General features: G+C 41.6%; 1 protein-coding gene across 1 annotated transcript in view; it reads left to right on the top strand.

The window, feature by feature from the left end:
- Positions 1-2,419: 2,419 nt before the first annotated feature.
- Positions 2,420-13,032, top strand: part of LOC140714945 (transmembrane protein 94-like) — a 113,494-nt gene continuing 102,881 nt past the window's right edge. Inside the window, exon 1 of the mRNA XM_073026635.1 lies at positions 2,420-2,572. Coding sequence (XP_072882736.1) covers positions 2,546-2,572 — 27 coding nt within the window. The 5' untranslated portion in view covers positions 2,420-2,545. The remainder of the gene's footprint in view (positions 2,573-13,032) is intronic.

Here is a 13,032-nt window from a genome sequence, read left to right as displayed (position 1 = left end):
GCAGTGATGCTTCACTACCAGATGAATTCAACTCCTTCTATACACGCTTTGAAAGGAAGAACACAACTACAGCTGTGAAGATCCCTGCTGCACCTGATGACCCTGTGATCTCCATCTCAGAGGCTGACGTTAGGCTGCCTTTAAAGAAAGTGAACCCTCACAAGGCGGAAGGGCCCAATGGAGTACCTGGTAAGGTTCTGAAAACCTGTGTCAACCAATGAGCAGGAGTGTAATGTGGGCTGCCTTAATGACTTTCGCCCAGAAGCACTCATATCGACAGTGATGAAATGCTTTGAGAGGTTGGTTATGACTAGACTGAATTCCTGCCTCAGCAAGGACCAGGACCCATTGCAATTTGCCTATCACCACAATAGGTCAATGGCAGATGCAATCTCAATGGCTCTCCATACGGCTTTAGACCACCTGGACAACACAAACACCTACGTCAGGAAGCTGTTCATCTACTATAGCTCAGCATTTAATACCATCATTCCCACAATCCTAATTGAGAAGTTGCAGAACCTGGGCCTCTGTACCTCCCTCTGCAATTGGATCTTTGACTTCCTAACTGGAAGACCACAGTTGTGCAGATTGGTGATAACATATCCTCCTCGCTGACTATCAACACTGGCACACCTCAGGGGTGTGTGCTTAGCCCACTGCTTTACTCTCTATATACACATGACTGTGTGGCTGGGCATAGTTCAAATACCATCTGTAAATTTGCTGACGATACAACCATTGTTGGTAGAATCTCAGGTGGTGACGAGAGTGCATACAGGAGTGAGATATGCCAACTAGTGGAATGGTGCCGCAGCAACAACCTGCCACTTAACGTCAGTAAGACAAAAGAGCTGATTGTGGATTTCAGGAAGGGTAAGACGAAGGAACACATACCAATGTTAGAGGGATGTGGCGTGATAGAGGGATCAGAAGTGGAGAGTGTGAGCAGCTTCAAGTTCCCAGATGTCATGATCTCCGAGGATCTAACCTGGTCCCAACATATCAATATAGTTAAAAAGAAACCAAGACAGTGGCTATACTTTATTAGGAGTTTGAAGAGACTTGGCAAGTCAACAAATACACTCAGAAACCTCTATAGCTGTACTGTGGAGGGCATTCTGACAGGCTGCATCACTGGTATGGAGGAGCTACTGCACAGGACCGAAAGAAGCTGCAGAAGGTTGTAAATCTTGTCAGCTCCATCTTGGGCATGAGCCTACAAAGCACCCAGGACATCTTTAGGAAGCAGTGTCTCAGAAAGGCAGTGTCCATTATTAAAGACTTCCAGCACCCAGGGCATGCCCTTTTCTCACTGTTACCATCAAGTCGGAGGTACAGAAGCCTGAAGGTACACACTCAGCTATTCAAGAACAGCTTCTTCCCCTCTGCCATCCGATTCCTGAATAGACTTTGAAGCTTTGGACACCACCTCACTTTTTTTTAATATACAGTACTTCTGGTTTCAATATACATGATTGATTTACTTGTTTATTTGTTATTATATTTTATTTTATTATTATTTTCTCTCTGCTAGATTATGTAATGTATGGAACTGCTGCTGCTAAGTTAACAAATTTCACGCCACATTTCACTGATAATAAACCTGATTCTGATTCATTTGATGAGGCACAAGATGCAAGTCCATGTTTTGCATCGAGCCTCTGCGTCAGGACTGTGAGGGAAGATGAAGAATTGTCAGTATACAACATAGAGGGGTAGGATAAAGGCCGTTAGATGATGGATGTAACCAAATGAGGAGGCACCGATAAGCGGATGGAAGCAGGTGCGGAAGGTAGCTGAGAGAGACTGGTCCTGATAGGAAGAACGAGATGGGGAAGAGGGCTGATGGTCAGAAAGAACCTGGTGAATGGAGAAGGATGAACAAAACTTACAGAACAACTCGTGAACTGGTGGTGAATGTGTTTGGGAGTCAAGCACCAGGAGTCTTGGTTACGGACACAAAATGCTGGAGGAACTCAGCAGACAAGAACTCCAGAGTCTTGGTTACGTAGGATTGGAAAACAGGATGCTCACACCAGTGGGTTGTGTGTCCACTACTCCCACTTATACTGATTTACTTTCCTTTACCCCTCAGTCCAGATGCAGGTTTCACTCTACAGATGCTGTATGACCAGTTGAGCACCTTTACATTTTGTTCCGGATTCCAGCATATGCGGTCTCTATTTGTCTTCACGTTTGTGGCAGAGTCTGCGGAGTTCCTCAGCCACTACAGAACCGCAATGAAAGTAAACTGTTCACGACCGAAAGGGATGCTTAACCAGTATTGCACTGTCCGTAAACACTTTGGGATATTTGTGAAAGAAAATACTGCATCAGGAAGTCCTCCGCAAACGTCCTCACCGTCTCTGACAGTGCGCAAGCGCACTGCCTCCCCGCCGATTCGACGGCCGGTAGTGCGCTTGCGCGGCTGGGCGAGCTCAGTGGAAGCTGGGTGGTGCGGTTGGTGTTCAGATGCTGTCTGAATTTCGGCCTTGGCTCCGGGGACAATCCGGTTCGGCTCAGCCTCTCTCGCACCACCGCCATGGAGATGAGGGAGCCGAAGGGCCAGGTAGCGAACTGCGGGGGATTCTGTCGCAGCTCTTTGTTTGCAGGAGGCGAATAGACACTGAGCCCAGGGATTGGGGAGGAAGAGGCCGGGCGGGGGACGGCATTGACCAGTGTAGTGGGGCTGCACCTTCGCGTGCTCTCGCGGCGAGGGAGGGGGCTGTCCCTTCGCGCGCTCTCGTGGCGTAGGGTGATGTACCTACGCGTAGTGGGGGGGGGGGGGGTAACTCGTGCACCTTCACGCGCACTAGTGTTATGTATGGGGGGGCTACACTGCGCGCTCTCACGGTGTGGAGGGAGAGTGTTCGCATTGTAGGGGTGTCTTCACTGGCGCATGGTGTGTGTGTGTGGTGGTGGTGGTGGGGTTCTCTAGTGTAGGAGTGTCTTCCCTGGCACACACTCTTGCTGTGTAGAAGAGTCTTCACTGGGATGCGGTGTGTGTGGGGGGGGGGGGGGGGGGGGGCTACACTGCTGGGATTGGGAAGCTGTACTGACGAGGTTGGGGGCTGGTGAAAGATGTGTATTCGGGAAAACTAGTTATGGTTGAGGTATCTGTGTTGGGGTTTGCAAGGAACAGGGATGGTGATGAGGTATTGTGTATTCACCATGACATTGGCTCATCTTAAAATTATCAGAATGATTTGTTTGCTTGGGATGGTGCCTTCACAAGAAATAATAATGCTATACCAATTTTGATGTCATTTTAAACGTTTGCCTTCTGGAATATTTTATTGGTGCTTTTAGTATTACTGCATCCATTTGTATTTTGGAGTATTTAATGTTAGAGCTCTAAATTTATAGTTAACCTTTGTGTAGTTATAGAAGTAAAGTTATCTTCCTGCTCTTCATGTCAACTCTTTCAGGGCAAAGCAAGTGAAGCAATTATGTGAAAAACTCTTAACTGTTTGTAAAAAGAATTCCAAGTGTCTCAGATTAATTTAATAGATCAAGATAGGGTAAGGGAAAAGCTTGAACTTTGTCCTTGGTGTCAGAAATTGCCCAAACCCTCTCGTGGGAAACTGTTTTTACTTCCTCCTAGATATTGTTTGTTAAAATAAACATTTTTCTCAGTAAAAAAAATATCCACAAGGGAAACCAGCATGAAGGGAATATTGGAATTGTGGGAAAGCTCTGTAAGGCATAGACTAATTGGTTCTGAATACTCATACTCTGCTGCTCTGTTCATTTTTTTGAGCTTTTGAAACAACTCTAGGATCTATAGTTTGCTTCTTGTCTCACTAGACTACTGTGCAGTGAGGATTGTTAGCACTCAACAGCTTCTATCCTGCTATTATGTATATTGAATGATTCCCTAGTACATTAAGATGGACTGTTGACCACAACTGCCTTATGGTGTTGCTCATTGTTGTTTACCTTGAACTAGCACTTTATTCTGCACTCTGTTACTGTTTACCTTGGTACAGTGAACCATCATTATAAACCAGCAGTAAACCAATTGTATCAATTATTATAAACTAACAGTAAACCATTTACCAATTATTATTTCTGGCATTTTCCCCTTCTCAGTCCTGCTAAAGGGTCTCATCCTGAAAAGTCGACTGTTTATTCATTTCCACAAATGCTGTCTGACCTGCTTAGTTTCTCTAACATTTTGTGTTGCTTTGGATTTCCAGCATCTCCAGAATTTCTTGTGTTATCAGTTATTATTCACCTGGATATCTAAGCATTAAGTTATTGTATTAAATTGACTCACAACTGCTGCAGATTTAAATCTAAGTAGTATCCTAACAAACAAGAAAATAACAATTGACATCCACCTTAGAGCTCTCAGCTGCTACATTCTTCCTATATTGATGTATGGCTGCGAGTCATGGACTATCACGAATGCAATGGAGAAAAGAATCAATGCAGCAGAGATGTGGTTCCTCAGAAGAATGCTATGCATATCATGTACAGACAGGATAACCAACAAAGAAGTTCTACAGGGAACAAAAACAAAACGTACGTTACTTAAAAAAAATCAAAAAGCAACAATCAAAATTCTTTGGACATATCATGCAGAGAGACATTAGAACATTTAGTTACAACTGGAAAGGTGGAAGGAAAAAGAAGCAGTGGCAGACAAAATGATAGATGGATTAACATCATGGTTAGAAATGGGAGGCAACAACTACAGTTTGGAGGGTCAGGGACTGTGATGGATGGAGAGACATGATCGCCCAAGCCTAACGGCAAGGCACCTGAATAATGCTGGATGTGGGTTTGGTACATGATCTGCACAGCTTATCCTTGTTTTTGACCATATGGAATGAAATATCAATAACACAGAATATTGTGTTGCACTTTTGTTGTAGCCTGTGAAGAACTTCTTATTAAACTGTAGAGGAAAAAATTGCTGTCATTGTGCAAAGAAGAAAGAAAAACCCTTTTGGTGTAGAGAATACCAGTAGTACCCTACACTATTAATTAATCATTCCATATTGCAAATTCCAATCTCCAACTTGCATTGAAACCAACCTTTGAACGAACTCAGCATCAATATGCCTTGTGGCCGTAACAGTACCCATGCTTGAAGGGCATTACAACCTATTTGTTTTGCTTCCTATAACCTTCCTGAATTAGTAAGACAGTTCACCCTCTGACTTGAACTCTAGGCAATTTACCAAGAACTTAAGTACTTGTGAAAGCTGTTTCAATTATCCTGAGTATTTCTCTAAATGAATCTTCCACTGCACTACTCAGAGTGGAAACTACTTTTAAAATGTGTATGTTATAGAATCAATATTATTGTAAGATAGCATTTTTGCCTTTTCAAGCATATCCTTCCTGTTATTTGTTTCCTTTTAGTAGTTGCATATTTTGTTTCAGGAAAGAAGGGTCCATATGTTTTAAAGAAGGTATGAGGAGAAGGGTATGTCTTGCTGGGAAGGGATCAGGCTGTACTTAAAATTTTGCTGGCAGAAGTGTAATGAAACAATGCCTTGACAAAGAGCTGGTGTTGCAAGGGGTTAGCCAGAGAAGTTTTCTAAGAAGCCTATAAGGTGAGATGAGTAGTTGAGGGAAAAAGTCAATAGTGGACTGTTGAAAAGACAGTTGTGCGATGATGGGGAAAAATGTCACAGTAAACATATGTTGGGGAGGTGAGAAAAGATGGCACAAAGGGTGGGAATTTTATGTTTAATGTGGCATGACAAAGAACCAATGAATGGGTATTAGTTAATGTGATATGGGTAGCAGATAATATAGAGAGTTACCATTTGTGAACAGAAGATGGAAAACCATCCGAGTGTATATGTAATTAAATCTAAGGTTACAAAAATCATGAATGATGGCTTCACTGATAGATTTGACAGTTGGCTTATGGTAGGAGCTTGTGACTGGTGTCAGCTTGAAAAAATGAAGAACAGAAATGAGCAATAGTGTGGGGTTAATGAGGCTGCCATCTTGTTTAAGTACAGTATATCAGTTTTTTATATGTACAGGTGTCTCCCGTTTTTCGAACGTTCACTTTACGATACCCCGCTGTTATGAAAAAAGGCAGCGCGCGAAAAACGTCAGCCAACCTCCTCCCCCGGAACTGCATTCTAGTCGGCATTGCTTGAACACGTGCCTATGAGCATCTGTGCTTTATGTCAATTTATTTTGTGCATCCGTTAGCAGGATGAGTTGTAAAGTATCAGAAAAGCCTAAAAGAGCGCGTATGGGTGTTACACTTAGTGTAAAACTAGACATAATAAATTGTTTTGATCGTGGTGAACGAAGTAAGGATATAATAAGTTTGGCTAAGGGTTTGTGGAAGTTGATGAAGATGATGTTGAAGAGGTTTTGGCACCCCATGACCAAGAACTGACAGATGAAGAGCTGATGAGGAAAAAAGGATAACAATTGAAACCGAACGCTGTAGTGAACGGCCCAAAAGTGAAGTCGTCCAGGAACTGAACATGAAGCAATTGTGTGAGATTTTCGCTGCGATTGACAACGCTGTAATGATTGCAGAAAAATGACTTTAATTTTGAAAGGGTACATAGGTTTAGGGCATATTTGCAGAATGGTTTGAGTGCTTACAAAGAACTGTATGATAGAAAAATGCACGAGGCTAAGCAGTCAAGCATACTGTCATTTTTCAAGCCTTCCACATCAACCAGAGCAGATGATGAAACTCGACCTTCGACATCAAGGCAGGCAGACATAGAAGAAGTTGACCTGCCTGCCCTGATGGAAAAAGACGACGATGAGATGACACCCGAGTCTCCCACCACCCTAACCTCCGGCGACTCAGCCTAACACGCCGTAATCAGTGTGCTCACTGTCTTCGCGATTCTAGTAAGTGAAACTACACTGGACGTACATTATTTCTACTTTATATAGGCTGTGTATTTTTATGTGTTATTTGGTATGATTTGGCAGCTTTATAGCTTAAAGGTTACTGGAAAGAGTGCTTTTGCCGAGAGCGCTTGCGCTGAGTGTTTTTGCCGCGAGTGCTGCCGAGAGCACTTGCGCCGAGTTTTTCCTGCCATGAGCGCTTGCGTGAGATTTTCGCTACGGTGGACAGTGCTGTAATAATTGCAGAAAAGTACTTCTACTTTATATAGGCTGTGTATTTATCAGATCATTCCTGCTTTTACTATCTATATGTTACTATTATTTTAGGTTTTATGTGTTACTTGGCATGACTTGGTAGGTTATTTTTTGGGTCTGTGAACGCTCACAGATTTTTCCCATATAAATAAATGGTAATTGCTTCTTCACTTTACAACATTCTGGCTTACGAACCATTTTATAGGAACACTCTACCTTCGAATAGCAGGGGAAACCTGTATCACACATATTAGGACTTCATATCCTTTAATTTTCACATCTGTATTCAGAATGGGTGCTGAAATTTGTATATTTTAGTGGAGGTCCTAGTTAATCTCAATATTGGCTCTCATCTCCACAATGAAGATTGTGGCTGATGATCTCAATGACAATTGAGTATTTTCATTTACCTAAATGAAAGTGAATTGACATTTCCTGTAGCACTGTGATGTAGAATGTTTGATCCATATGCCACATCCCAACCTATACTCTGGTTACAGCTGAGATTGGGTCCTTTCTAGTGCTGGAACAAGGACTTCACCACTCGAGATGAGACCCAGTGATGTGATACCTAGTTCTTGCCCTGATCCCACTTTGGGCTTAAAGCCAGAACCAGCTGTAGATCGGGTACACTGTACTGTCACTGTAAAATTTATGTAGTACAGTGGCATGCAGAAGTGAATGGGTGCAAGTCTGTTACTGCGTAACAGCAGTATGCAATACTGGTGGGTGTAGGTCTGTCAGAATGGAAATTTGCAAGGGAGATGTAGCACATCAAAAAAATGGGCAACAGCTTTGCTGTTCGAGCTGTGAGGTAGAAATATTTTCAGTTGTTTTAGCTATAAACATTGAACAAAGCAACTTCACTTAATGTGCACACATCTTATACATATATTGCAACTCTACAAATCTCTGGTGAGACTGCACTTAGAGTATTGTGTTCAATTCTGGTCACCTCATTATAGGAAGGATAAGGAAGCAGGTGAGATATACCAGAATGTTGCCTGGTTTGGAGAACAAGTCATATGAAGCAAGGTTAGCAGAGCTGGGACTTTTCTCTTTGGAGCGTAGAAGAATGAGAGGGAACTTGATAGAGGTCTACAAGATTATGAGAGGCATAGATAGGGTGGATAGTCAGTACCTGTTTCCCAGGGCACCAATAGCAAACACCAGAGGGCATATGTACAAAATTAAGGGAGGGAAGTTTAGGGGGGACATCGGGGTAAGTTTTTTTTACACAGAGGTTTGTGAGTGCCTAGAATGACTTGCCAGGGATGGTGGTGGAGGCTAAAACATTAGGGGTATTTAAGAGCCTCTTGGACAGGTACATGGATGAAAGAAAAATGGAGGGTTATGGGGTAGTGTGGGTTTAGTACTTTTTTTTAAGGATTATATGGATCGGCACGACAAGGAGGGCTGAAGGGCTTGTACTGTGCTGTAGCGTTCTTTGGTTCTATATATTAACATTTAATTAGAAATGTGAACAATTCATGTGGTCTTCAGAAAACCATACAATTTCTTACTGCCAGTGAGTGGCTTGCTAATGCTGCCAAAAATCTATTTAGAGCAAGGAACTATGGCATTTGTATTCTTGATCATAAAGTATTGTTGTCTGGTTACATATGGTTCAAATAAATTTCATGTGAATGGCTGTTTGATGTTGTCCTTTTCCCAAAGTTAAGCAGTTATTCCCTTTTTCAATATCAGGACATTCCTAAACATTTTACACAGCTGAACTGTTTGTAGCCTGTTGAGTAGAACATGAGCCAACTCATGTACAATCGGATCCCACATATAGCACAGAGATGCTTTGTTTTTGGTGTTGGTTGAGGAGTAAGTGTTGACAAAGGCAACTGAGGGACATTCCTATTCTTGGAATGGTGCAATGTCTTTTGCATCAGATGTGAGGCTGTATTTTAAGATCTCATCTTAAAAGTAATACTTTATATCAGAAGTAACATTGTACGTGTTGGCTTCTGCTTGAAGTGGCAGCCTGTCTATTTGCATCAGGTCGTTGGAGTGGGAATTGAATGTGATTACTTCAGTGAGTATATGGAACAAGCTGCTGGAGGAAGTGGTGGAGGCTAAAATTTTGAACTTCTTGGATTGGTACAGATACATGGAGGGGCATGTCTGCAGGAAATTGGGCACCCTGATTGACACAGACTCATTGGCTGAAGGACCTGTGCTGTATTACTCTGACTCAGTGGGAGTAATTCCACTGATCATAAACTGAATAATCCTAATTGCATATATGAATGTATGTTACAGTGAATAAACTAAAAATTCAGAACTATGTAAATAATTTGAGTAAGTGGTAGGTCTTTGACTTGTGGATATTAACTTAAAAAAAGTGTATCCTGCATAAAATAGTCTAATTATTCATGAGACAACTGTTCTGACAGTACTTTTTTAAAAAAAAAGTATAATCTTAAAGCCATATATTCACTGAAGTAGAATAATCCAGAATCTGATTGTTAATTTCACATAATACTCAGGTCAACCAGTTTTATTGATGTGTTGGAAATTCTACAGATTGGCATGTAAAGGTCTTCAGGCTATGGATAATGAGTATCTGGTATATTTAAACCTTTTTTTTGCATTTGTAATTGCATGTGGCATTGCAGCTTGTATTCTTAATGTATTTTGACAGATAAAGATCGGACAATAAATAATGGCGAGACAGTATTTCACCACCTGTGCTCATCACTCTCATTCCCGTACTTTGTCTTTTTATAGTCTTTTTATGTTGTGAATATCACATTTATTGAAGAATTTTGCTTGAAATGTGATATCATTATAAAGAGCATGTTCCATTTTTAGTGTTTTCCCCTGGTGCTGCAGAAACATGAGGAAAAGTAAGCACTTTGGCTGCCACTGCCATTTAACCAATTACCGTAGATTCCGGATTTTAAGCCGCTACTTTTTTCCCACATTTTGAACAGCTTTGAACTCTGCGGCCTTTAATACGGAGCGGCTAATACATTTTTTTTTCATGCCGCCAAAAACATTTTGCCTCGTAACAGTAGACCAATAAAATTGATGAGTAGTTCACAGAGGTCCAATGAAATTGTACGATAAATCAAGCGCACTTTCACAATTAAATTATTGTAAATCAGTCATTTGTACTCACCCTCATCAACATGGAAAACACTCGAAGAAAAGCATTGTGCTGCCTTTATGGCAGTTATTTAGTTTATAATATTTTCGCTTAGTAATTCATTTGTTAGTTAAAGTTAGAACTGTTTTAACTATATTTGTTTTCTGTACTACATCGCGGGATGCTATGACGTCACACCCGGTTTCGCCGCGTCTTGTGGGATACCGGTTTGCGATAAACGGGAAGGAGGGGGGCGAGCGGCGGAGCGAAAACGCTGCTTTTAAGTTAAAGGCGATCAATAACTTTTCCTGGTAGGCTGCAGTATATATATTTTTTACCAGTCGTTTGGAGATATTGGAATGTTGTTCAGTAAAGAAGTATACGCAACGTATATTTAAAAGTAGCCGCGTTACAGGCACGGTTCGAAAAAAAGCATTTGCAATATGTATTTGTTTATGTTACCATATGGATTTAATTAAAAGTTAAAAAATCCTCACGTGTAATATCTTTCTGTGTAAATATCTCATATTACAACGTGGGACACCTGCGGCCGAAAATCCGGTGCGGCCTGTACAAGTAAAAAATTGATTTTATTTCTAAAATTAGAGCCAGCGGCTTTTAATCAGGTGCGCTCTGTAGTCCGGAATCTACGGTACTCACAACTTTTAATGATTTTTTGCTTTACCACCCAACTTTTGTGGGTTTAGTAGAGGAGACGGGGATATTGGTGGCTGGGTTGCTGCAGCTCTGTGGCCTTGGCAGTGTGGGGTGGGGTATGACCTGCTGATGACGCTATGGGACATTAGGCCCGGAAACTAAGATCACTGTCATGTAGGTTAACTGAGTGGGTGTGTTTGAAGAAAATAAGACATCCTCTCACAGTAACTTGAGCAATCAGACTGAGTAGCTTGGTGGGGGAAGGGGCCCACTGGAGTTAGTGAACTGGACCTCTGGATTAATTGTAATTAAGGTATTTACTTGTTTAAAGTTGATGGGCTTGGCTCAATGGTTTGTGTTTTTCTCATTCCTGGAGAAGTACAGACATGTTTGTCCAGAACAACTGGTGGAGGTCTTTACAGATCTATTACATCTGAGTGATTTTATTTGGAGCCTCTACCAATCACCAAGATAACCATTAAAGTCAAAGCAGATTTGAATCTGTCAATCAGTTCCTCGAAATATGAGAATAACTGTGCCAATCTTGTTTTATGTAAGTTCATTGAAAATTCAAGCAAGGAGATTTTTTGTTACATTCATTTGATTTAAGAATATTCCTTTCTAAGTAAAGACAATTTCTCTGCCACCTTTTGTAAAACATTCTTTCCTCTTGTGTATGCACTTTAAAAGAAGCAATAGTGTGCCTCAGCCAGTCTCCTGACTGAGGTTATATGTTCAGACTGTGTCAGTATTGTAATGAAAGGCTTTAATACAGCAAAGCACAACTTGCTGCAGCTTTTGTTTTTATTCTGCCTAGTGCTTTTAAGATTAAACATTTAGAACTTTATGAATCTTTGTGGTTTGAAAAATTGTGGCAAGTTTTGTGTGCAGAACTTGGTATGCCTTGAAAAGAAGATACCCCTCTTAAAATAGCTGTGCAAAGGCAGGGAGGAATAGTAAATCATATGTGTACTGTGGAAATTAAAAAGAGGGTGTTGAACTTTCTTTGCTGCTGTTCTTTGAATTTTACATATTACCACAGGCTTGTAATGTGCAGAGCTCAGTCTGTGTACAAATCAAGGTGTTGGCATCTGCAGACTGTTCAGATGTTGGTTAGTTGATATTCTCTTTCTCTCCCCTTCTTAAAATGCCTGGGTTAGAGCCTGAAATCTGTAGTGGGGTAAAAAAACTGCCAGAGGATCTCAGTATGGCAAGTAGCATCCGTAGAGGGAAAAGGATAGTTAAAACCCTTCATCTGGACTAAAAGTACAGGGAAGATGGACAGGGCTGGGGCAAAAGCCAGCTGGTGATGGGTGGCTCCAGGTGAGGTGTGATAGGCAAATTGAAGGTGGGAATGACGACATAAGCTGAGGGGTTATGGAGGCAAGGGCTGATGATAATGGAATTTGATAGGAAAGGCAGGTAGAGCATGGGACCAAATGAGGAAGATAGGGTGGGCAGATCTTAACAGTTTTGTTTGGCATGTTCACCTATTCTGAACAAATTAAACTGAGGCAAGAGTGGTGTTTCTATAGTTCTTCACAGTACACAGTACAGCTTCTATAGTTGTAGTCAGAAAGCATTCTGACGGGCTGCATCACTCTGGTATGGAGGGGCTACTGCACAGGACCAAAAGAAGCCGCAGAAGGTTGTGAATCTAGTCAGCTCCATCTTGGGCATTAGCCTACAAAGTACTCAGGACTTCTTTAGGGAGCGGTGCTTCAGAAACGCAGCATCCGTTATTAAGGACATCCAGGGCATGCCCTTTTCTCACTGTTACCATCAGGTAGGAGATGTAGAAGCCTGAAGGCACACACTCAGCAATTCAGGAATAGCTTCTATCCCTCTGTCATCTGATTCCTAAATGGACATTAAAGCTTTGGACACTAACTCACTTTTTTAATATACAGTATTTCTGTTTTTGCACATATTTTTAAAATCTACTCAATACAGCTAGTCCCTGAGTTACGAACATTCGACTTACGAATATCTCGTACTTACAAACCGAGGAAGGAGAACACCGTCCACCATTTTAAGTCGAATCGCGACGCCGTCCGCCATTTTAAGTCGTTGCCATTGAGACTGTGTTGAGTGTGTAACTTTGTATTTGGCTTAAATTTTTCTTAGCAAGATTCATCCTGATCTCCCCCCCCTTTCCGGTCAGCTGG

Source organism: Hemitrygon akajei, chromosome 22 (assembly GCF_048418815.1).
Source record: "Hemitrygon akajei chromosome 22, sHemAka1.3, whole genome shotgun sequence".
Lineage (NCBI taxonomy): Eukaryota > Metazoa > Chordata > Chondrichthyes > Myliobatiformes > Dasyatidae > Hemitrygon > Hemitrygon akajei.
This window is presented reverse-complemented; position numbering and strand designations above follow the sequence as displayed.